This window comes from Drosophila mauritiana, chromosome 4, assembly GCF_004382145.1.
Source record: "Drosophila mauritiana strain mau12 chromosome 4, ASM438214v1, whole genome shotgun sequence".
Taxonomy (NCBI): domain Eukaryota; kingdom Metazoa; phylum Arthropoda; class Insecta; order Diptera; family Drosophilidae; genus Drosophila; species Drosophila mauritiana.
The window spans coordinates 871,351-897,802 of NC_046671.1; the positions used below are offsets into that span (position 1 = coordinate 871,351).

A 26,452-nucleotide genomic window follows, 5' to 3' on the forward strand; every position below is an offset into this window, starting at 1 on the left:
ATTGAAACATTAAAAGAGAAACACTGTGAAACAATGGAATTTTGAAGTGGTGACATTGTGGAAAAGAAATTTTAGGTTTTTCCTACTGGCGCTATAGCGATATTAGGCTAGTCGTATGAGCGTCGAGTAGAGGTGCCGAATGTTTTCTAAAACGATTGATATTAGTATTTACACTTGAAAAATACAAAATAATCATATATATGTAACGTCGATGTTTCCTAAAATAATTTATAAAATTATTTACACTTGAAAAATAAAATAAAAAACATTTATATATTATTAAAAAAAAAAACAAACAAAACAAATCAAGAAATAATAATCAGGCATACTACGGTAATCGTAATTTCCTTCCGAATTTTCGAATTCGATTTGGTCTGAAACTTTCGATTTCGCAAAAGTTTTGCTATCGGAATGTTTTCAAAACAGTAAACAGCTGCTTTCCAGCGGCCACCTTTTTCACAGTTTTAATTCCGATGTTCGCAAGTATTTTTTTACTGCATTACATACGAACAACACTTTTGGCCCTCTTTTAATTTAAAATAGTGAATATATTTTATATATTATATATATAAATTTTATATATTAGTAGCATTATCACCTGCATGTTTCATTCACCAACAGTGGCAGACTTCGGGGTAACTTTTGTGAACGTACGTGCCAATCGAAATTGTTGCCGACGGCAAAATTTTGTTTAACAAATTTTTGGTGAAATAAAATTGTATATTAAATAACTAATAAATAAACTTCATTAGACCACTGAGTAAACTATTTTTTCTGTTAGTAATATAAAAAATGGGCATATACTTTTCATTTCGGCCAGACAAAAGTGCGCGTTTTACAAAGCGAAAAATTCTTACGAATTCGAAAACCGGAGCACCGATCGATTACCGAAGCATGCCCGATAGATTGAATTTGAAATTTTTTGGAGGTGTACGCAGAGTTATACAAGGAATGTATAACGTTGGTAAAATATTCTGCCAGCGGTCTAACGAAATGCACGCAATAAGTTTTCGGTCGACTTCGGGAATGGTCTTCGTGCATAAATGTCCAGAAAAATAAGCGCAGCGTTAGGTCCCACACAATGTCATGTTCTATCAAAATCTATCCAAGTTTAGAGTTAAATAGCTATTTGTATGGACATAGTCCCCTTTTTTTTTTTTTTAATATACAGAAGTTTTGGTGTTCATCTAAGAGTGCGGCACCCAGTTTCTATGTACCGTCCTGCATTGACCTTGAGATTATTTTGATAGGTTTAAATTTTAGACAGTTTTATGTGTGTTAAATTGAAGAGTAGGAAAATCTAAAGACCTGGGAAGTGTGAAACAGAAAGAAAAAAGCTTTTCCGACCCTATAAAGTATATATACGCTTGATCAGTATCACTAGCCGAGTCAAACTGGCCAGTGCCACGCCTACACCTTTCCCATCATTTCCCATCGGTATGCTGAGTATCAAGTATATAGGCAATAGGCGAAAAATACGGCTGATTTTGTTAATTAATAATTATTAATCATGCATTTCTACGGCATGTATTGTATTTCTTTACCCGGTGTTTTGATATTTTTCATATTCTTACCATTCCTGAACACACATACAAATACTGCCACGCCCACACTTTTGAAAAATGACTTAATATTTTTTCATTTTTTTATTGGTCTTGTAAATTTCTATAGATTTGCCAACCAACTTCTTTCCACGCCTACTCTGACGACCACAAACCGACCAAAACTACCACGCTCACACACTTGAAAAATGTTTTGATTTCTCTTCGTATTATTGTTTGTCTTGCCAATTTCTATCGGTATACCAAAAATGTCCACGCTCCTCCTTAAGACCTCAAAACTCCCGAAACAATCACGCCCACACTTTTGAACAATTTTTAAAATTAAACAATATCTAAGAAAAATTATAAAATTTCGTGCTAGCATTTCCACTACCTGAGTAACGGGTATCTGACAGTCGGGAAACTTGACTAAGTTTCTCCTCTCTTGTTGAAGTTACAACTTTTTAAAAACTTTGAAAATGACAGAAACCGTTAGACTTGCAATGTAGAGTTTTTTAAGAACAAAAAATTTACTTTAAAATACAGTACACGGGCGAACAGACAAAGAAATTTGACTTACCATTGAAATTCCGCTACTGGCGCATCTTTTTCTAAACGAAGCTTTCTGGTTTGTTTTCAAGATAATTTTATTTATTCAGTTCTGAAAGCTAGCAAAGTGAAGCAATTTGAAATTATATTTTTTTATGTATTATAATATTTCAATTTATTTAGGCACCGTTAAAAACAATTATAAAATAAATTTATTTTTGCAATGCTTTTGCAAATTATTTTTATTTGTGATAAATTATTTATATTGAGCATAGCCTTAAGATGTCTTTGATCAATAAGATAGATAAATTTTCTTTATATTTCTTCAAAAATTACTTAAAATCTAGACAATTTTTATTTCCAGAAGTTTGATAACAACATAATGGTCCAATGTTGCCGACTGGATAACTCCACTTATTGGACTCCGCCACAGAGTTGGTGGTAAGGGATACCACCTGTTGAGCTTGTTGCGGACGAAAAGAATGCAATTGTGATTTTAAAAATACTGGAAAGTCAACATGCTGCTGAATTTGCAAGCTGGATGATAATTCATTAGCAGCTAAGCCCTTTATACGCGATTTCTCACTAACACATTTTGATAACGTCCTCTTGGAAAGACATCGATCCTTTTGAAGTTTATCTTTTTTTCGTCGAGCTAAAATTTTTAAATGTCCATTTATTCCTTTTGCGTCCTGAAAAGAAAGATTTAAAATATAATATGTTGTAAACACAATGTACACAATTAGTCCAGTCCAACTTATCATTTTTGTCATACGTTATTAAGCGTAAGTACTTGTTACTCATTGGTTGGCTTTCTAAATAACTATATATATAAGCTTAAATAAACTCCAACACAATTTCTGTTTGATAAACCTGGGACGAAAAAAGACTGGCGTTAACGGAATTTAGTAAGAACTCTTTCTTTTCTCTGATAAAGCATTATATAATTCGGTATACACCTTTTTTGATATATATAATTATAACCGTTAATTATACTCGTAGAATAAAAGTCAGACTAAATAAAGTATATATATTCTTGATCAGGATCAATAGCCGAGTCCGGCCCTGTTTGTTGGTATGAACGTCGAGATCTCAGAAACTCAGAAGGAGCTAGGTTGAGATTTAGCATACAGATTCTAGAGACATAGTCGCAGCACAAATTTTTCACATTTTTTCTCATTTCATTCCTGCAAATCGATCGTTTTCCCAGAAAAATAATGAAATTTCGCATTCATACTAGCTGAGTAACGGGTATCTGAGTCGATCCAATCGACTTTAGAATTCTTTCTTGTTTTTGGTTTAAATTGATCAAAGAAATAAAAATCATTGTTTTGTTTTTTTTTTTTTTTTTTAAATCATAAGTAATACCAAATACCAAGGAATGCTATAACCGCACCTGAGCCTTGATCTTGTCCATTTCCGCAAAAGTGTTGCCACCAAATATCATACAAATAAGAAATGCAAAATGTGATTGTTTCAACGATAGACAGTCCTAATTTATAGACCCCTCACTTATTAAAAAGCGGTTTAAAAGTAACATTTGCGCTTTTTGCTGATTTCTAAGTGAGATTGTTACTTGCCTTTGGAGTGTTAGCTTCATTATCGCCGCTCGTCGTTTTTGTAGTGTGAGATAAATCTGAAATTTGTATTTTCTCAGTTTGGAATAATGATATGGAATGACTTGTGTTCTCAGTTGAGTACCGGCCAACATTTAACTCTAGTTGGTCCTCAGTGTCTGTTGTAATAATATCTACATCGACATCAGCCTCTACGTCTATATTTGTACTGGTAGACGGAGAACGGCTAGTACTGTCGCTTCCGCTAATAGCGTCGTCTAGTGTTCTGGGGCTGTCAGCGTGTTGAACTGTGAATTTCCCTTCCTCTTCAGTTGTTTCGATGTCTACTACTTCGTCGTCATCATCATTATCATCTGCATTTCTAGTCGAACTACTTGCGAAAACAGATACTATTGACTTCTCTGAAAATACGTTTATTATAATAAAATTTGTGCTACATGAGAATTTTGCTTACTTTCGGAATTAGAATGAATTTTTCCTAAAATTGGCGAAAAAGTCTTATGACCCACTATCTGGTGGGAAGAGGCTGAAATACTATTGTGCGTTAGAACCGTTGTGGTTTTTGTAGATTGTGCTGGGTTGTTACAATCAGTTCGTGTTGATTCATTGGATCTTGTGTACAGAGAAGTTGACACAATGGCTGTCGAAGCGACGACTGGTTTAAACGCAGAGCAATTAAGAATGGAAGGAATGTTATAATCGGACAGGTTAAGCCCGCTGCTTGCCACTCCAGAGAGCTTACGGTTCTTTATAATGCCATAACTTGAGGAATGGGACTCGTTTTTAATATTCAAAGAACAATTATCCGACGTTCGAACTGAATTCGCATTTGATATTGGATTGTTTGAGTCTGGTTTAACCCAGGAATCAAAGTCTAGGCTTGAGTCGCTATTGTCCCCGCTAGGGATTTTTCTTGCGTAAGGCTGCTGATAATGTTGGTCCTTCTGCTGCCACATGTAGTCCACTACAAAGTTCCTGGAAATTGGCATTATAGAAATATCACGTTCATTGCGAAGGGAATGCAGAGGTGATAGGACGGTTGAGCCATGTAAGTTAAAGGGAACGCCGACTGTTGCAGCTGCTACCGCCGTTACACCAACTACAGCAGCGGCTGCAGCTACAGTTCCGTAGTTGTACTGGCTGTCGATCTGCGAGCGTTGTGGGAGCGAGGACCCCGATTTCCCGTGGACTTCCTTGGCATCTCTTTCGAAATTCGTTGGGGAGCCACATAAACTGCTGCCAACTCCGGAACTTACCGCAGTGGATTGTGTTGGTGAGCCAGGACTTCGAGGATTAATGCTGCTTCCAACAAGCCGCTTTCTTGTGCCGCCATTAAACATGGCCTTGACATCTTCCCATGCATGAATTATTTTCTCATCGTAATCATTTCCACTCAGAGACATGTGTCGACGCCAGGAATTAAAGTTCGCTGCATCAGGCTGAACGTACCTGTCATTAGTTGTTATGCGATGTGAGTGAAAAATAAATTTATTTGGCGAGAAAAACATTCCACAATATGAACACTTAATGCACTTAGCCCTTGATGAGTTGTAGCGCGAGGGTAGAAAGGATCCGCGGCAGCCCCAAGCACATTTGTGCTGGACGTTGAACGCAAAGTCGTCAGGTAGTCGTGGTGGTGTATTGTCGCCCAAGAAACTCTTGCATAGACGCTCCGCTTCCCTGCGGGTAATCATGCCACATCGTCGGGAACTCACTGGCATGGCGCCCGCTCTCCTCAATATTTCCAATTGCACGGGTGTACATTGTACACAAGTAATGCCAAGAGCGACTCTCCTGTTGTGTATCTCGTTGTAACTGAATTGTTTTAGTAATGTATTTGATATTTGCGCCAAGCAAAGGCGCTCTTGACCTTCAATGTGCAAGGATACAATCTGCACTCCGTACAGCAAAACGGAGCTAACCTACAAATATTAAGCTTTTATTATTAAAAAAATACGAAATTATACAGTATATTTGATGATAAATATGAAAGGGGTGTAAAGTATATATATTCTGTCAGTCCGTTTGTCTATAAAACTATTAAAGCCATAATGTTGAGATTAGGAATGGAGGCCCCCTAAGACCCAAAAACCTTATAAGACTAGCTCCCCATGCTTTTAAAAAACGATTTAATTTTTAATTTTAGAAGTAAGTTTTTAAGGGAAATATGTAAACAACATGTAAGGTCAGGTTAAGTGTAAGCCATGAAAAATTCCATAATTCTTTATTTATAGAATTGGGGCAAAGAAAAAAACCAAAGATTTAAAATTACTTTCTATCTACATGTTACACAGGTCTGTAACTGGAGGAGTTCAGGGATATTGCTGTATCGAACTAAACTATTGATATATGTTTTTGAGCATTTTTTAAATGTTGGAAAACAAAATTTCTTTAATCGAGAAAGTACTTATTAAAGTAGTCCATGACACTCAAATGCCGTTTGGACATGACCATACAAAATAATTTGGTTAATTAGCTGGCTGTTATATCCTAGTATACTAGATTCGTTGAATAGTATGTAACAGAAAGAAGAAAGCATTTCCGACCATCCATACTTGCTCAAATCGAGCTGGCCATAAAAAATATTGCGATATTTTTTCATTTTTTTATGTCTGTTAAATTTTTCATTGATTTCTTAAAAAATGATCAGAAACAGCCGAAAACTGCAGCGCCCACACTTTTAGAAAATAATTTTATTTATTTTAATTTTTTATTGCCCATTTCTATTGATTGCACTAATTTAAAACAAAAGAGAACGCAGGTGTCTCGGCAATCAGATATCTGTTACTTAGCTGGTGTGATTGCAAGAAAGAAATTTTGCATTGCAAAAAAATTGCAAAAAAAAAAGAAATTTCTTTCTTGCAATCACACCAGCTAAGTAACAGATATCTGATTGCCGAGATACCTGCGTTCTCTCTTGTTTTAAATTAGTGCAAGTCATGTTTTCACATATTAACAAAATTTAAACGGGAATTCTTACTAAATATGTTGATGTTTAAAGTATTGATAAATAGCAGCTATGAATAAAAACAAATCGTAGTGTATAAAAAAATCCAAGAAAAAGTGAAATAATATAATTTGTTTTGCTTTTGCGCATAGCATAGAAGTATTTGTAAAGCGAATGCCTTTTTTAACGACAGACATATAGTAAAGGTCTTTAACTCCAGGTGTTTATATGTCATCGGCGTAGGAAATATATATATTAACAGGTATTTCCATTTTAGTATTTTAAAATACCATCATCGGATCTTTACATATGGGCTGTCAATCGATGCGTATTTATACCCGTTACTCTAGCCATTATAATAAAGAGACATATTAGAACCTGTGCAACAGGCCGTAAAACACGGAAGAATAGTTACTCTCTACTTTGCTGTTGTGAATTGACTGAATGGATAATTTAGTCAAACTGCACAAAGGCATAGGAACGAAAGACGAAAAGGTGTATTTAAGCCAACGGAAAAGAGCCAGGTGTTAAGATGGAATACAAAATTCAATTTTCTTTTTACCAAACTCAAATTAATGTCTTATGGTGTCAAGTTCCACCTTGCAGATATTCGCTGAAAGGTAAAGAAGAAGGACGCTATTCTAACCATTTAAAGTATATAAAATATAATTCAAGATCTCTAGCCGAGTCGATCTGGACATGTCCGTCTGTTTGTTCGTCTATGTATAACCACTGAGGAGATCTCGGGAGCTATAAACATTAAAGAGGTTAGATTAAGCAAACCGATTCGAGAGACGGATTGGAAGTTGGTTTCAGCAGATAGACATCCCCACTTTAACTCCTAGCAACCTCCGAAACCGTCAAATCTACACTTTTGGCAACTATTTATTTTTGGCTTGCCAATTTCTACCAATATGACAATATCATTTTACTCACGCCCACATTTGAATCATTATCCAATTGATTTTTATTTTTATTATGGGGACTATATAGCCCTCGCGAAAAGGACTTGACTCGAGTTTACAGCTTAGATAGTTGAACGTGATTGATGATAAGGAAATATATATTATTTCTTATACATACAGCTGTGTTCAAAAAAATAGCAGTGCTTGGGACCTGCGAGTTTAAGTTAAAAAATTCCTATGATTTACAATTTTAATGGTCAAATTTTTTTTATAATATCGTTAGGTATTTAATTTCAAACAATTTAGCAAATGTTTCACTTTTATTTCTTCAATAGTTTCGAAAGTATAGATTAAAACAACATAATAGGCAGAAATTCAGGTGTTCACTAAAATAGCAGTGTTATAAAAAAATATTTTAAAAAATCAACTTGACTTAGAACGAACTTAGTTTTTCTTTTTAATGTGTTAATTAGGGCCTAAAACTTGGTTGGATAGCCTTTGTTAGCCAGCACAGCCTTACACCCACGTGACATGGAGTCCACCAGGTCCTGCCAACGTTTGGGAGGAATTTTTGACTATGCATCCTGCACAACTTGCCAAATCTGAGCCTTAGACGTCGGGGAGTTTTTCGACACATATTGTTTAATGTCCCCCCACAGGTTTTCAATCGGGTTTAAATCGGAAGATGATGCTGGCCACTGCATTACATCTATTCTATTTCGGGTGAACCTATTCTTAGCCGATGAGCTTCTGCGTTTCGTATCATTATCCTGTTGGAATGTCTATTTTAAGGGTATATTATATTCAGAATATGACAGTAAGACATCACTAAGTATATTTGCATATGTTATGGACTCATACCATTGTAAAAAAACAAGCCCATACAATAATTTTCGGTCCACCATGGTTGAAAGTCATCAGTGGGTGTTTTGGGTGGTACTCCGTGTTTGGAGGTCATCAGATATACTGGAGTGAACCAGTTCCACCAAATAGAACTATTTTTGACCCATCAATCCAAAAGATATTACGCCATTTGGAGACTGGCCAGATTAGGTAGGTCTTACGGAAGCTTAACCTTGGGGATCCTTTTGTGGACTCCTCTCACAAACATTTTGATTCAGTAGTCATCTCTGAATAGTAACGTCGCTTATTCCCAAGTTCAACTCAGACTTTAGGTATGTCCCCAAAGGATGCAAAAGGATAGACTTTGCTGTAACAAACTATGCGCCGATCCTCTATATCTGTGGTTTTACGTATGGTACCACGGTTTTCGGGCTTCCGTTCATATTTAATGGCATTGGATACCATTTTGGCAGAACATTCAAGGGTTTTTTGAATGTCCTTATATGTTTTTCCTTCCTTTCTAAGCTTAAAAATTAACATTCTTTTCTCCTGGGAGCAGTGGTGTCCTCTACCCACTAAAATAAAATTTTTTGAATTTTTTTTTAATTTATTGCCCTTTAAAATATACGAATTATCTTAACCAAACTCACTTTTTAGAAAATATTGATCATTTCGAGACTTTACGATGGACAAAACCAGAGACTGCTATTCTTATGAATAAAAAAAGGATAACATGAAAAACTGACGGGATTTTCTTTTTTTCTATATCTATACATTCCATTTTACAAAAATAAGTGGAATAAAAAGTGGATTCCAAAAAGGGACATGGAGAAATACATTTGTGTTTCTTAGTTTCCATCGCACTGCTATTTTTTTGAACACAGCTGTATGTATATCGTTTATTTTAAAGGTAAGCGCCAGGAGTTATTCTCAGAAGGGGCTTGCAACCCCACGCATCACAAAATTCTTAGAAGAGCCCCCAGACGAACAGAAAGTGGTTTCAGTTACTGGGTAAGGAAGGATGGTGGACAATTTATCAAAAAATCATACACACTAGCTGTCGCAGGCGTGAGCTGGGCCCTGGTTAACACATCCGAGATGTTAAAATGTTTTTACTGGAGCATTATTGTGAGAGACCATACTTCCCTATTGGTCCTCACATTTCAGCATCAAAGGCAAAGAGAGTATACAAAATATTTAATCGCAGGAAAAAAGTATAACACTTTGTCTAGAAAGAGCAAAAATTTTTTCGAAAAATGTGGTTGTGTACAGCATGGTACAAAAACAAAATAAAATACAATCAGATATCCGTACCTATCACACTGGGAGTACCAGTGGGAAATAAATACATATATTTTTAAAGAGTGCGTGATAGTTTTATGCGGTTTATGGGCGTGGCAATTTTCGTGATGCGCATTTCGTTTTGTTCTCCACACACACATTGAAGCGAGCCCGATACTTAACAATAATTAGCTCACGACATACTGATTCTTCTAGTGTCCATTTAAGCTATTGTAAAGGGTTCAGTTCTATATTTGATTTGCTAATTTAATCATTAATGGATCATTTTTAAATACATTTCTTAACGACTTTAAATTATCGTAGATACTCGTCTAGTGGTAAAGACTATATTCTTGAACTAAATATTTTTCAATTAATCTATTACATACCTTTACTCTACTGTGTTTTTACACATGCCCCATTTTCTCCGCTAAAATAGCGGCACTATTGAAAAGAATGTGTGATTCCCATTTATTTTTGAGCTACTCGCTCGAAAGTTTATAAATTAACAAAAAACATTTGCGGACGGTTGGAACGATCTATGGGGAGAAATTAATAAGTAGGGACACCCTACATAGGGATATGACGCTCCAGGGTAGCTCTTTAGTTTTATTGATGTGGAAAGCTCGGATGTTTGAGCTTAGTTGATGCCAACACACCATTACTACCACTTTTTAAGCAAAATTATGTTGGCGATTAATAAAATAACAAAGGGATAACTAGTTAATTTTTTCTTCTACCATTCAATGCATGACTCCTAGGTATCTAACTATAGGTTTTCATTTTTTAGTATCAGACAATTATTTAATTTCAATTTGTGTAGTCATAACAACTGGCGTGAGCTTTAATAGTTTATAACAATCAATAGTAATAACAAAGGTTAATATATGTACATATATGTAGGTATAAAGTAAAGAAGAAATTTATATCATTAATATGTACGCAGTTGGAAAACTTTTTTTCATAGTGTACTCCTGTACAATTATGTGTTTTATATAATTATAATTTAGTATTATTATTATTATAATATATATGGTCTCGTAATCACATAATTAGCACTGTCCACTGTGTTTAGCCACTCATTGTGTACAATCAATATCCCAAGCGGCGATATCGCTCCAGAAATAATGTAAGCAAAACGCCAGTTTAGGAAAGATTTTTGTCACTAACATTTAGTCTTAAGCTGAGATGAAAAGAATAAAGACGTGAAAACTATTCCTGCAATTATTTTTTATTTCTTAGCGTTTTGCTTAGTCAACTGACGGGATATTAGTTCGACTCAATAAAAAAATATAACAACTATATGTATATGTATTATATATAAAATAATACGATTTAATATGTATACATATATGTATATGTCCATCAAACAATACGCAAAAATAAAATTAAATCAAAACCACATTATAATGTGCGCAAAAACTAAACAAAAGAGGATTTTTAAAAATTCAAAGAAACGTTTAATTTAGCATCGCTAATTTTAATAATTATTTTATGGTTCTAATCATTAATTTATTATTTTCTCTTCACCGATTTTTTCTTATAATCATGTTTTTATTGGCACAATTATTCAATGAAATAATAAAGTGTTTTTTTTTAGATGACAGAATTTACATTTACAGAACAGCTGACTAGTCATATGGCTCTAAAACTGAATGCAATTAGAAATAATGTTTTTGAGTTTTATTGATTTAATGTTTACTTTGCTTTCAACTGTTTTTGTTTGCATTCGTTAATTTTTTCTGTTTTTTTGTTACCCCACACTTAATTTAAATTCACTTATGTAAGAAGAATAAATAAAATGAGAATAGATACATAGTATCTAGTTTCCCTAGATATATTAAGTAAATTTTTATAATTATAACTATTGAAATAAATAGTTTTTAAATTATGTGTTTTTTATGTTGTAGTTTTGTTTCACTTTTAAATTCTATTTCCTTTCATTAAATTTTTCTGTTGCCTTTTTTACTTTTTACTTAACATTATGACCTTACTCTATTTCACTTTTACAACAAGAGAATGCTATAGTCGAGTTTCTCGACTATCAGACACCCGTTACTCAGCTAGACTGATTGCGAACTCGAAATGATCATTTTTCTGGGATAATGCGGAATAAAATGAGAAAAAATTTAACAGTTGTTCAAAAGTGTGGACGAGACCGTTTTGGCGGAGTGGGCGTTGCAAAAAATTTATTGGCACATCGATAAAAATTTGCAAGACTAACAAAAATATGAAAAAAATCAAAACATTTTTAAAAGTGTGTGCGTGGCACCTCTGGGCGGCTTGTGGGCGTGGCAACATGAGTCAACAAACTTGTGCTGCTGTCTCTAGAATCCGTATGCTTTATCGCTACCTTCTAGCTTTTATATTTCCTGAGATCTCGACTTCCATACGGATAGATCGACATGTCTAAATCGACTCGGCTATTGATCCTGATCAAGAATATATATACTTTATATAGTCGGAAACGCTTCCTTCTGACTGTTTAACGAATCTAGTATAACTTATTATTCTACGAGTAACGGTTATAAATTTGAACATAGAATATAGAATTTTATGTGATTTAAATATTTTTTAGTGCCAAACAAAATGAGAACAAAAAGAAATTAATAACCTTCTAAACGAATTTATTTTTTTGTTGACCCTGCTGAAGTTAACTGTATCCCACATTTGTTTTTCAAGAAGACGCATAAGACTTGCTGGCATGTGTCTATTTTTGGACAAACTTTCCTAAGGATTCTTATAAAGTTTTTAATCTAAATGACCCAATATTGTCCACCTTAGGAAAAATCATGGAAAAATACAATTTATATATATTTTCTGGTAGTTCGCTAAGACGTTCATAGAGGAATTAAACTTTTGTCTCCGGATGCGTTTTTTTTAAGGTTTCAAAACGAAAATAAAACTTTTCGAAAAGAAATAAAAGCGGGAATAAAACACCAACAAAGCTATTTTGAATACGGATAATATTAGCGTACGTACGTGATTTGACCTTTGAGACGTTTGGCCGTTTTCCATCCCATCAAAGTGAGCCACAGATATAGAAGCCATTTGAAAATTTTCATTTAAATACATTTAAAAAAGCTGCTGAAAATATTTTCAATTAAAATATGTTGTTAAAACTTTCTTAACAATTCACTTTCTTAGATAATATTGTTATATTAGTCTGTTTTTGGATTTCCGTTACCTTTACATAAACTGTTCTAAGACTCTCCATAAAATTATAGCACTTTACGACTATATTACAGTGTTATTGTTACATAGATAAAGAAATTTTAATCAATAAAATACCAACCACTATAAGACATCCGTTACACAGCTGGTGGAAGTGCTCAGGAGAAATATACTTTTCTGGAATATCAATAGAAATTGGGGGAAAAATAACAAGATAATACAAAAATGAAACCTTTTGCAAATGTTCGAAAGTTTTGAGCGGCTCATGGCCAGATTAACTTTTAAAAAATTTATAGCGAACCTGGTGAAATATATATACTTTATAGGGTTGGCAGCGCTATCTTTTAACTGTTGCATACTTTTTAACGAATCCAATATACACTTTTACTCTACGAGTAACAGGTATAATGAAAGAAATCTAACCTTTAAAGAAATCTAATCTTTAAAAGAGTGGTTGTTACAGTCTTGGATGGTTTCTCTATCATTAAGTTCCTAAGATCAAAGCGAGATCGGAACCGTTTCTTTCTACTTTCTAGAAAGGGTAATAAAACTGAAAACTAAGACTAGAGCGAATAAGAACAATTTATAAACAACGAAAATATGATTTCATTTCTATTATTTTAATTCTTTTCCGACTATTACTACAGCGCCTGAATTATAAACCAGCCCATGCTTATGAAGTTAAAACCAAAATTGTGAATTGCCAATGACCGAATTATAAGTTTCATGCTGAAAACTGAGAAGCAACCACACGGACTTCACTGCGTTGCAAACTGACTGAAATCAATATGCCCTCAGCATTTGTATAAAGAGTGAAACTTTTCAAACTACATAAGTATTAACTTTTACTACAAATTTATTCGTAACGTGAAAACTCCCTTATTCAATTATAGAATGCGTGAGAACAGCATAATTGAAAAGGAGCCTGTCCCTGGAGACCATTTCGTTAGAGATAATAAGGTTAGCAAAAAGTTATAAAGTACAGATTGTTAAGCTTAATGCCTTTGTTACTACATGCCCACGGATAAATTGCAAACGGCAGGCGAAACAAATGATTACGGTATTCGTTAACTTCTGGAGAATCCGAGGGTTGAACGAATTACAAACCAGTGAGGTAAATAATGACAAAATTATGTTAGTATTTAGAAAAACGGCAGATTGTTAACAATCTGGCAGATGTACTCAAACTTTCGATCAAAATCGAATAAGCAGGGACGAGTGCCTGAGGTTTAACGCACTGCGGGGTTGTTTGTAAGAGTAAGCTTCAAATTTTGTATTAACATTTTATATATTACAAGAGAGAACGCTATAATAGAGTCCCACGACTATAAGATACCCGTTACCCGGTAATGGACATACCAATAAAACTTAACAAGAGAAATAAAATGGAAAAATGTCAACACATTTTTCAAAAGTGTGGACGGTTTTGGGTGTAAGAATGCGCGTGTAAAAATCAGAGAACAAACTAATCTAGGCTCTCGAGTTTTTATAGTTCCTGAGATCTCTACGGACAGATTTCATACGGACAGATCGACTCGGCTAGTTACCCTGATCAGGAATATTTGTTCTTTATAATGTCGGAATCGCTTCCTTCGACATGTTTGTTTGAGCAAATTTTATTTTGGTAATATGTTTTGATTGGCTTATCGGATTTTAACAATTGACAATTCTCACCTGTCTTCCTAATTAAACACATTTTTATCGGACAACAATATAAAAAAATAAATATTTTTTGGTGTAGGTAGACAAGATAATTAAAATTTAATTTGTAAGCTTCGACATTAAAAGGTGCAAACCGCATTTGCAATGTGAATTCAATTATCCCTAATTAATTTGAGTGGTTGTTTACGCCAGGGAGCGCCTCAAACTTTCACTTCAATTGATTGTCCAGGTTTCATATTTCAAATGGGAAGTGTGTACTCGTCATCCAATTGTACGTATACGACGGCCTATTAAAATCGAAAACGATTACGTTTCGGAAGTTCCGGGGGTTGATTTCAGAAGCATATGCCTTTTGACGATACATATTCAGATACTGGGGTAGATAAAAAATGGACTAAAATACCCACTGATGAGTTGGCAATAATTCGCTTGAGTGGGTACTGTCAACAGGCAAATAATAGGTGTTCTTTTTGGGGGCGGGCAAACTTTACAACACAGATTGCCGCTGCTGGTACCGGTCCCAGTGATGGCCTTTTGTTTACACGTAAAACATCATGCATATTTAATTGGGTTAAATTGCTAGACGATTAACATTTGAAAATGAAATGTGCGGATAATTGAGTTTACCTTGACTAATTATTTTGCTTTTGATACAAACCGCTTGTATCCGTAGAAACAGTAAATTTACTAAATCAGTAACTCGCATGTGATCTCAATCGAAAAATTTTCGCTATTGCTTTAATGCGAGAACATATATTGTTTTAGAAACGCTCTCACTTTGCAATGAAAGTAAATAATATAAAAAATTAAACATCGTATATTCGGTCGAAGAAAAGTTCGAAGTTCGATTTTAAGACTATTGATAATCCATTTGAAATCACTTCCCTAGTGTTTATGAATGTGTAGTATTTATACGAAACAGGGGGAACATATCTCTTCTAAACCGATTACTAAAACATACAAATAGCTTCCACCAGGATGATTATTAGCCGAGTGTGCTATCAACGCGAGTTTTTTTGTTTATTGGACTTTAAATCACCAGAAATCACAAGAGCTTTTGGATTTCATAGGATTTGGTGTTAGAATGAAAATATTCCTGTAGGATAAGTGGTATAAAGTGCGAAAACGACAAATTAAAGGGTTATAAATTTTGGCAATTAAAGGCCCTTCCACATCTGTAAGTAAGTATTACAATATTTGTGGCATCGGGTGCGTATGTAAGTATGTAAATGCATGTGCTTTACATTTGCGAGTATGTATGTGCATCTACATATATTAACAATAAGCCTTGAGTGGAATATTCACTTAATATAATTGATGTGTATGCATTTTATGTTATTTTAATTGAAAGTTCGACTTATCCACACATTTGTTTAAAAAAATTTAGTAAATAAATAAATTATTAATACACTTTTGTAATATTTCAAGAAGACCGATCTCCATCACAGGTTTAACAAGCCTCGCCACGAGCATTATCAAAGTCACCCGGGGATGTACCAAACAAGGTTTGTTGTTAATCAACAGTCATGCTTTTTTTCTTTATAGTTAAATTATTGATTAATTAACTATGAAAAGAATGTTGTAAAAAATAGTGTAACACTTATTTAAGATAAATCTTTCCAAAAGCGAGATCGGCTCTCCTTTATACTGAGATCGGGTCTTCCCGATACCAATATCGGTTCTTCTGGATGGCGAGAAGACATTTTCTCAAAACAATTAAAGTATCGAAAACTATGTGTACCCTGAAAATGCTTCGATCTCGATACGCGTATGCTGATCATAAAAAAGTAAGTTTTTATCATGAATTTTTTTAAGCTGTAGAGCCCTGTAATTCCTTAACATTGCACGTTTAAAAGTTTAAGCATCAAATGCGAAAGAACTAACCATTTTTATAACAAAAAAATATTTCATCTTAAAATTTGATATCAAAACTTTTGTATTTTGAAGTTGCGATCATCTCCGTACATATTTTATATCCAAAGACGCCGCAGTCTGCGTTGGTAAATGCAGCTGAGTTTTATTCTTAAATGTATGTTTGAGGCCTATGACCGCGCTAATCATCTCCTGCGTGGTCATATCTCTTGACACTTCGGCAATAGGCCGCTGCAATCGTACTTATCTGTAGTTGCCACTTATGCTGTCCCGTGACATGTTTATTGCAGCCCATAAATAGAACATATTTGTAGTTTGCCTTCTTATCATGTCTAAACACATATTTAGATACATATGTCTATGGCTATGGCCATTTCAGCTTACCTAAGGAAAACAAAAAGCCACCGAATGGGCATTATAAAGCGTAAATCTTTAATCAAAACATATCCAAAGTGGGAAAGTGTCAACTTTTTTATAAGGCTTATTACACAACGCATTTTTACAATTCCTTAGAAAAGAAACAATCTAATTACTAGTAAAAAATATATTTGGGGACATTATATAATTCTTAAGATAAGACTAAACAAAATGCTATAGTCGAGTTCCCCGACTATCAGGTACCCGATACTCATCATTTTAGGATATCAATAGATATTGGGGAATAATATAAGAAAAAGTTTAAAAATTGTTTCAAAGAGTGGGCGTGACCATTTTGGGAGTTTTGTAGGTGAGAGGAGGGGCGTGGCAACAGTTTTTGGTATACCGACGGAAATTCGCAAAACAAACCATAAAACGAAAAAATATCTAAAAAAAATTTTAAAAGTGTAGGCGCGGCAGTTATGGGCTGTTTTAGGGCGTGAGAGTGGGCGAGGCAAAAAGTTTTTTGTCAAATCGATGGAAATTTACAAGACTAATAAAATTTATATTATAATTATTTAATTATAAATTATTTATAAAATAAACGTGGGCGTGGCAGTTTTGGCCGGTTTTGTCTAATATATCCTTTTACCCTATGAGTAACGGGTACAATAATATAAGAATAAATAATATATATTTTTTAATATAATTTAGATCGATATGCTCGATTACGTTTTATTTCGAGCTTAGTATACAATTTATACAACATTTTAGTCAGATAGTATTCAATTTACCGAAGGAGTATACAATTTACCCATTTACCGTATACAATTTACCGAAGAGTACAATTTAAACTTGTTCATGGTATAAGGAATATATACGCATTGGTTTTTACGATATTTTGTACTGTTTTAAGCGATTGTAAGTATTTATTTTTCGAACTAATGATGCACATTTCGTTTCATTTAATTTAAAATAAGGGTTTGATGCAGACAGACTAAGAAACCAACCAAAATGTTTCACTATTGTCGTCACTATCTGGCCTTACGTCCGTAGTGATAACGTCCAGAGCATATATTTTTTTTAAAGAATTAACTTAATGAGAATCTTTGTAAGAACTTTGTTATACTTAAAAGTAATTGATGTTACAATAGTATCTTGTTTTTATGGCTTAAAATTCAAATATTTATGAAATCCTTAATGGTGTGAAGTCAGACGAACTTTGGGTTTTATGAACATTTGTTAGATAAATTGAGGAGAATACTGTAAACCCATTTTACTATACAAGTAAGGGGCATACAAATGTTTTTGCGCCGATTATTTGTAGGGACACTTACCGACGAAATTTGTATACTATATTTATATACATATATATTATATATTTATAGATCACCGCCGTTTTTGACGAAATTTTTTAAAATTAATACACACATAAATATATATACTGAATTTATTGACCCATATTACGGTTTTAGTTTAATATTTATGATATTGTTTGATTTAAGGTATTTACCCTCTTTGTTATGTTACTTGCTGACTTACGTTCAAGTTCCGTTGGTATTCATCTCGCAAAGTGTTAACACAAAGCATCACTTCACTGTTTGTGAAGTTTCGTAAACATATTATTTTGTTTTTTCTTTGCTTCGAGATTTCTGTCCACTTTTATGATATATTTGGTATGTATATTGTATATACGTAATATTTCTCATTATTGAAGTTACATATTTTAGTTGGATAAAAGAAAGTATACTCGATTTCCGTTAAAAAATCGAACGCAGTCGTTACTTTCTCTGAGGACTAGATTATTCCAACACGAAATGGGTGCGAAAACTGAATATGAAACACCATATTCGTTGGTATTGACATCGTTTAAAGAAAAGCAGCAGGAGTGAGAACCCGATACCGATACCATCAGCTTGTGAAATTCTAAGAACAAAACACTCCTGCCTATAGCCAATAAGAGACCGAAAGCAAATGATACACCACAGAAGAAGATATATATATATATATATACTAGAAAAAATAACCCAATAAGAATCCACTTTCCCAATTTCGGGGGCGTTTCCAAAAGTTCGCGCCTGCGCCCTTCTAAAAATAATAGTTTGTCGTATTAACCCTGTGTTTCTAGAGGTATGTAGCGAAAATTGAAATGTTAAATGCTGCTTTCTATTTAATTAACTTCACCAACCAATTTAGGTAACGATAATTGAATTTAATTGGCTAGTTAATTGTTGTGCGTGTAATACATGAGCTCTTTTCTCCCACAATTCATGTAAAACTGACGTTTTAAAGCAGTACTTAAGAGTAGGACTATTAATATTTATGACAAAGTCAATGTCATGTAATATTCTATGAAAAACCAAGATGTAACACTATAGTCGAGTTTGAAATTTCAACATTTTTGTGAAATATCTATCAAATAGGAAAACACTACCACATGAAAATATTTAAAAAAATTTCAAGTTTGAAATTATTTTAATTTTTGTCTTTCCATTTTCTATCGATATGCCAAAACGAATGTTAAACTTTTTCGTTCGTACTCTTACTAACCGAGTACGTGTATCTGTAACAGGTTGAAGGAAGAATTTCCGACCCTAAATATATATATATTTTTAATCATGATCACCAGCCGAGTCGATGTGTCCGCATGAGCGTCTCGATCGCAGGAATTCTGAATCTAGAAAGTTGAGAGTAAGCATGCAGTTTGCAGATACATACATATACATACGTAGAGCAAGTTTGTTTCCTGATGTTGTCACGCCAAAAAAAAGGTAAACGCAGCCACGCCCACATTTTTGAAATTTGTTTTGCATTTTTTCATCACTTTATTCGTCTTGTAAACTTCTATCGATATGCCAAATCCACTCTAACGCCCACGAACCACCCAAATCTACCACGCCCACACTTTTGAAACATGTTCTTTTCGTTTTTTTAGTATTTTATTTTCCAATTTCTATAGATGTAATAAAAACATTTGGGTTTCGTCCATAAACTGTCACATATTTTAAAACATTTTTCCCATTTTAATCGACATGCCAGAAATTTGTTGATATTTTTCGTTTGAACTTCCATTAACAAAGTAACAGGTATCTGAAAGCCGGAGTACTCGATTATGGCGTTCTCAGTTGCTTAATATGATTTGGCCAGAGCTTTTGATGAAAACAGATGTGCCCCGATGGTTGGAAAAATGAAAGTATTTTTCTGTTGATGTTATCAATGTTAAAATTTTAGCTACGACTCAAACCTAGTTAATTTTACTTGAAAATAATTGACATCTCAATTTCTACACATGTGTATTTAACTTTGTTGTAAATTTTTGTATTATATTATCGATTAGAATTGAGTACTTGTGTAGATTTCATAATGGGAACTCAAAACATCTCCAAAGAGCGGGATGGCAGCACATAATATGTGTAGAAATAAGGATGGCAACATCGTTTAACGTGAATAACGATTTGCCTGCGGTGGGAAATTATAGCAGCCCTGGTATATGTTCATTTTCTACGTCAAAAAAAATTTATCCCATTGTTTTGTGTAGGACTTTCAGCTATTTTACCTTTATTTGTTAATAGGTTTTAGTCTTGTCATATACCCGTTACCCAAAGACTAGAAGGGTGATACGGTGAAATGGAAATGTATTTACCAAGGCTAGGAACAATAGCCGACTCGAACTGGCATTATCCGTCTGTCCGTCCGTTCTTCCCTTCGTAAGAGCGTCCAGATATCAGAAACTTGAAAGCTAGAAAGCATAAGCATATTCATAAGCATATTTAAGCATATTCCCAGAGGCATAGACGCAGCACTACTTGGTTTACTAATTTACTCACGCCAAGTCTAAACTTCACAAACCGCCCAAAACTGCCACGCCACTTTTAAAAAATATGTTGATAATTTTTCACATTTTTATTAGTTCTGTAAATGTCTCTCCTTTTTCCAACAAAATTTTAACATGCCTACTCTTACGCCCTATAAGCGCACAAAACTGCCACGCCCACATTTTTGAAAAAGGGTGGATATTTTTTCTAATTTTATTAGTCTTCTAAATTTCTATCAATTTTCAAAAAAAAATTCCGCTCCCATTCGCCCTAAAAACGCCCAAAACTGCCACGCCCACATTTTTAAATAATTTTTCGATATTCTTTTATAATTTTATTAGTCTTGTAATTCTACCGAATTGCCAAAAAACTTTTTGACACGCCCACTCTAACGTCTTAAAACCGCCCAAAACTACCATGCCAACATTATTGAACAATTTTTGGATATATTTTCATAATTTTATGAGTAGAGTAAATTTTTATCGATTTGCCAAAAAACTTTTTGCTATGCCCTCTCTAAAGCCGCCAAGCCGGTCACGCCCACTCTTTTGAACAATTTTTAAATTTTTTCTCATTTTATTCCCCAATATCTATCGATATCCCAGAAAAATGATCAAATTTCGAGTTCGCATTCATACTAGCTGAATAACGGTATCTAATAGTCTGGGAACTTGACTATAATATTCTCTCCTGTTTTTAATAAAATGTTACCGTAAAGGTAGAGGTAGTTCAGCTCTTGAGTCTATTAAAGACGTTATAAATATATTTATAAAGCGAATAAGTTTCGAGTGCCTCTTAATTTAATGTAGTGCTCTTTAGTTTGATTTAGCATAGTAGTCTTTTATGTTGGTGTATGTAAAAAGGAATAAATACTTTTCATTATCTAAACGTTGACACAAATAATAGGGTCTCACTACTTGATAACAGCCGCTTAAAGTTTTTGATATTATTTAAGAAATGCCTAATTTTGAAGCTGGCTCAAAAAAAGTCGTCAGCCACAGATTTCATCCCGATTAAGGTAAGACAAAAAAGCAAGATGGATAACAATTGAAGATCACGAATGAAAGACGGGCCTGTGGTACAGCTTAGATAACAAAGAGTAGGATATTCTACTAGAAACCACAGCCGATGCCGACAAGGTTTTGTAACAAACAAAAGAGGTCAAAATCGTTACACTAAACACCCGAGCAGAGACGTGCCCTACATAGATAAATAGAAAAAATGAATAGTCCTTAGCCAACCCCTACTTAGGGATGTGTAGCGAGTAGAGTTGAGCGCTACCCTTGAAGCAAACAATTAAAATTATGCATTGTGTGTGGATTTGTGCATGAATAAATATGTACGATTTTTGTATTTGTATTCGATGCTTCAAGGGCGGGACGATCATACATATGTATATACATATGTGCTGCACTTTTATTGGTATAGCATCTGCATATCTATGTATGATTTTATTTTAAATAAAATAAAAATATGTTGACCAAAGCTTCAATTTTAGTACACCCATAGCTCGGTAGTTCCTTATTAAAGTACGAACAGCGTAGAAACTAAATAATATTGAAGATTTTCAAAAATAAGCACAAATTTGACTGTGAAACCCCAGTACTGTTGTCCTTCGGTTCACGAAGGCCTTTAGAAGAAACACGCGTTTCATATTATTTGCCGGATACGGAAATATTATTTTAAATAACTGCGCACCATCACGAAGGAAACATGTTCCCGTGGGTTCGTCAAGGGACTAAAAGTGTGTATCCTCGGACCTAACTGCTCTTGCCCTTATTAAGTGGTAATGGGAAGGGAAGAGTGTGCGTGTGCACGGGAAATTAATAAAGAAGCGTGCAGAATCTGATTCGTAATATTTGCTTATTCTCGCTTATTAATTTATTACTTAGATTATAAATATATTGAAAAAATGTCTTAGTAAAGCAAGTTCATAGTTTACCTCAAAACCAACTAATACCCAACAAACTAGAAAATGTAACAAGATTGAATGCTATAGTCGAGTTCCCCGTTACTTAGTTAATGGAAATCCGAGCGCGCAATGTGAGATCAATAGATATTTATTAAATCAGAGCAAATTTAAATATTGTTCCAAAGTGTGGGCGTGACCGTTTGTAGGTGTGAGGATGGGTAATCGATAGAAATTTATAAGACTAATAAAAATACGGCCGTTAGAGTGGGCATAGCAACATGGGTCAACAAACTTCCATTGCTTGTACGTCTCCTGAATCTGTTTGCCTAATCTCAACCTTCTAGCTTTTTTTATTTTCTTATTCCTGAGATCAAGGCGTTTATACGAACGACGGCCAGATTGACTCGGTTTCTGATCCCAATCAAAAATATACATAGTTTATATGGTCGGAAATGCTTCCCTCTACCTGATACATACTTTTCAACTTATCTAGGTATACCCTTTTACTCTACGAGTAACTGGTATAAAATTGTGAATGTATGGGGTCGAAAACATACTCTTTTAGCTCTAGCATAGAACTTTTTGAGTAGATCGTACAAAAACATGCAAATTATACTTATATCGATGGGTAAAGATAAGAGGTAAAAATACCGGAATGTAAAATCAACCATTCTTGTTAATTTGCTTATAAAATTGAAATTCATTGATTATTCAGAAAGGATACAGCTATGGAGCCATTGTGAATTTATTGTTTTACGTTGACGACACATAGCTGAAAAGTGGCCAACCGATAGCAGTACAGCGTTTAAATCTCTATTTACTGCACCTCTTCTCCAGCAGCGCGGGTGTGGAATTTGCTTGAGCTTCTGTTCTTGAATACGGCTGACGCTTTACATCATCATCACCGGCACACGGCCCTCGCCCATCCTCGTTTATAATCGATGCTCTTACACTCGTTCAACCACACTGGAAAAAACTTGAAAATTGAGTGTAAAAATAACAACCAAAACTCTCCTTTGCCTGTAATAATTTTCATATATTGGAATATTTTCTCTTTATTCATAAAACTGTTCTGCGAAATTTCTATATCCTAAGAAAGTTTTTCTGAGTGTCTCTAAATCAGTGCGACCAGCCACCCACCACCGCCTGCTGTTGCCAGCAAACTCGAAAGGCCGCCCGAAACAGCGTTGTGCCACGTGGCGCTGACAAACTGCTTAAACACGCCATTGATGATTCAAATATAGTCTGGTTGGGTCTCTAGCCGCCGTCGTCAGACGTTCTCCCTTTTCGGGCTCAACGAATTACACACTTTGCGGCATTTTGCGCTTTTAACATTTTTATTGTTATCGATCGGCGGTCGCCAGGCTGCCAATTACCAAGTGCTAGAGCAGAGAAATTTCAATTGAACCAATGAAACTCAGAAATTATATTGCTATACATTGCATGCAGTTCGGCGTCTTAGTGATGCAATTTCGTTGTATTCGTTGTATAATTGGTATTGGCCTTGACTATATTTCCGAAAGGTGACCATTTGTTTACTTTTTCTCTTGGAAGTAAACTGAAATACTTACATAATTCGGTGTCAGGTGGTACACGTGTTGAGGGGGATTTAATGTGTGGTCATCAGCTCTAGCTGAAGAACAGGATTACAAGGGGATATCATAATTGAAACTTACTTCAAATATATTATGCTTTAAACACTTGATTTAATTTTCCAAGATATTTTTTAATAAAGCTATCTTAATATTGTTTGTTGACAACTTTATTTACTTAAAATGGACATATTTAGCTTCCTAGACATTGCTATCTTAAAGAGTTTCGCCACCCATTAAGTGACCCATCTACGGATGGCTCTTCAATAATTATATTATATATAAAAAATTATTATATAATAATATAATAATTATATTATATTCAGTATAAAAACAGCAATGCAATCGCATTCATGCCTCATTGATCTAACTCAATCATATTTATACCCAGATGCATATGGGAACCTAATAATTATGCGATGTTAGCTATCACACATTATAAAAAAGTAGATGAAGATCGTCATTCATTGATGGATCAGCATATTCCTTTTAAACATGCTGGTATTATCATATACACACACTTTAAATTGATTATAAAAACACTTGCCCATAGATGGGAAAGTGGAATGCACCTGGAATCAAGTGACATAATTTGATGTATGCGTTTGTTGAATTTATGTTGTAATTTTGTAATTGTTACTCATAGAGGAGAAGGATATCCAGATTCGTTGAAAAGTATGTAACAGGTAGAAGGAAGCGTTTCCGACCATATAAAGTTGTATATTTTTAATCCGGATCAATAGCCAAATCAATCTGGCTATGTCATAGAGAGTTGATCATACAGTTTCCAGAGACATAGACGCAGCGCAAGTATGTCGATTCATGTTGCCACGCCCACCCTAACGCTCACACATCTCCTAAAAGTTCCACGATCACACTTTTGAAAATGTTTAGATATTTTTTCATATTTTTATTAGTCTTGTAAATTTCTATCGATAGCAAAAAAACTTTTTGCCACGCCCACAATCCGCCTAAAACAGCCACGCCCAAACTTTTGGAAAATGTTTTGATGTTTTTTCACGCCCCCTGCATTTTGGACAATTTTTAAATTTTTTCTCATGTTTTTCCCAATATATATATAGATATCTTTCATTTATATAAATATCCCAGAAAAATCATGAGGTTTAACATAACATAACAAAATTATTTAAGAACATTGGTGTACTAACTACTCAAATCAAATTCATTCTATAACAGCCGGCAGTATAATTTAAACCTTATCTATAACTCGCCTAGGCAGCAAATTAAATTATTGTACAACAAATGTTTCGCAATTTTCATGAATTCAAAACCATTGAGATGAAATAATGAAAATCCCAAAAAACAATCAAAGGGATACCCATACCCAGTTCTGAACCCTGCTGCATTCATTCCCATGTCATGCTTCTTTGCTTCTACCAGAAACACATCCCTAGCTCTACAAATATATTTCGGTCTGCTCCTGGACCTGACCCTTTTTGTATGTTTGACTTGGCTTTGGGGTGTCGTCTATGGACGCGTGCGTGATTGTTGGTGAGCCACACACATTTGCGTCACTTCAGCATCAATATGAAAAGTAGGCGTATCTGTACTGATGAAGTTAAATTAGCGCACTCAGTTGAGCCAGGTCTTACTTATCTGAACTTTCCATTTTCTGTTCCTGGCGTTTGCATTACCACTTCTAGGTTGGTTACTGGGATTCTGCAGACCATATGAGGCTTAGGTATACGGAAACTTGCATTTTGGGAGTTACGACTTTTTTTTCTGACCCTTAGAAATGTTTTTAGTGTAATTAAATATTTAAATAATAAATATATTAAATTTGACTTTAACAAATAGTCTTATAAAATGTATTCTGGCGTTAGAGTGCAGTTTAATGCTTAATATTTTCGCAGACAGCCATTCGACCGTGTTGAAATGAACAAACGCATTGTTTAATTATTTTAACAACGAATGCAATAATAAACAACACAAAATAATTTAGGCAACAATGTGATGCGCGCCCTAGGAAGACGATGACAATTACAATGAGAATTTAGCCGTGGCTGCGGTGGATGGTTGTCCTCATCACGGACACAGACTGAAGCCCGCTTGCCTGTAGCCGGGGCTGCCACTTCACTGGGCAATTAGGCATTCGACTGGAAAAGAAAAAGGGGAGCTCAGCAGCAGCAGCATCAAGCAAAAATGATCAAACTAAATTTGTGAGCTCTGAAACCTAGCTTTAGCAATTGGATTTAAGTATTAAGACAAGACATTGCCGGTGCCATCACTGTAATTCTCGGATGCCGGCGGCAACTGGTTTTATTCTTCAAACCGGACTCCATAGTATACAGCTTAATAGCTGTATTTTCATTATAACCTTTACCCGTAGAACAAAAGAGTACTAGGTTGTACTTTTTAATCTAGTACTCTTTTGTAACAGGTAGAAAAAATCGGGTCCAATCGT

The 26,452-nt window shown here is 34.4% G+C and overlaps 1 protein-coding gene and 1 long non-coding RNA gene across 11 annotated transcripts; one reads left to right on the forward strand and one right to left on the reverse strand.

The window, feature by feature from the left end:
* The first annotated feature begins 970 nt into the window (after positions 1-970).
* LOC117146271 lies at positions 971-2,835 on the forward strand. Of its 6 annotated transcripts, none has more exons than XR_004459772.1 (2): positions 971-2,169; positions 2,438-2,835. It is a non-coding gene; the product is annotated as an uncharacterized LOC117146271 (long non-coding RNA). The 6 variants fall into 6 exon arrangements; XR_004459771.1 differs by having other exon boundaries at positions 2,455-2,835; XR_004459773.1 differs by having other exon boundaries at positions 2,458-2,835.
* Positions 2,272-18,755, reverse strand: LOC117146263 (dentin sialophosphoprotein). 5 transcript variants are annotated; one of them, XM_033312237.1, is made up of 6 exons: positions 18,251-18,755; positions 12,626-12,727; positions 4,122-5,589; positions 3,792-4,068; positions 3,671-3,726; positions 2,698-2,782 (listed from the first exon to the last, which is right to left on the reverse strand). In XM_033312237.1, the coding sequence occupies exons 2-5, from the start codon at positions 12,716-12,718 to the stop codon at positions 3,690-3,692; spliced, it is 1,875 nt and encodes a 624-aa protein (XP_033168128.1). In that variant the 5' UTR covers positions 12,719-12,727; positions 18,251-18,755; the 3' UTR covers positions 2,698-2,782; positions 3,671-3,689. The 5 variants fall into 5 exon arrangements, with proteins under 5 accessions (XP_033168125.1, XP_033168127.1, XP_033168126.1 ...); XM_033312234.1 differs by having other exon boundaries at positions 2,272-2,782; positions 3,671-4,068; positions 18,251-18,546; XM_033312236.1 differs by lacking the exon at positions 18,251-18,755 and adding an exon at positions 12,939-12,962 and having other exon boundaries at positions 2,272-2,782; positions 3,671-4,068.
* Positions 18,756-26,452: the final 7,697 nt, after the last annotated feature.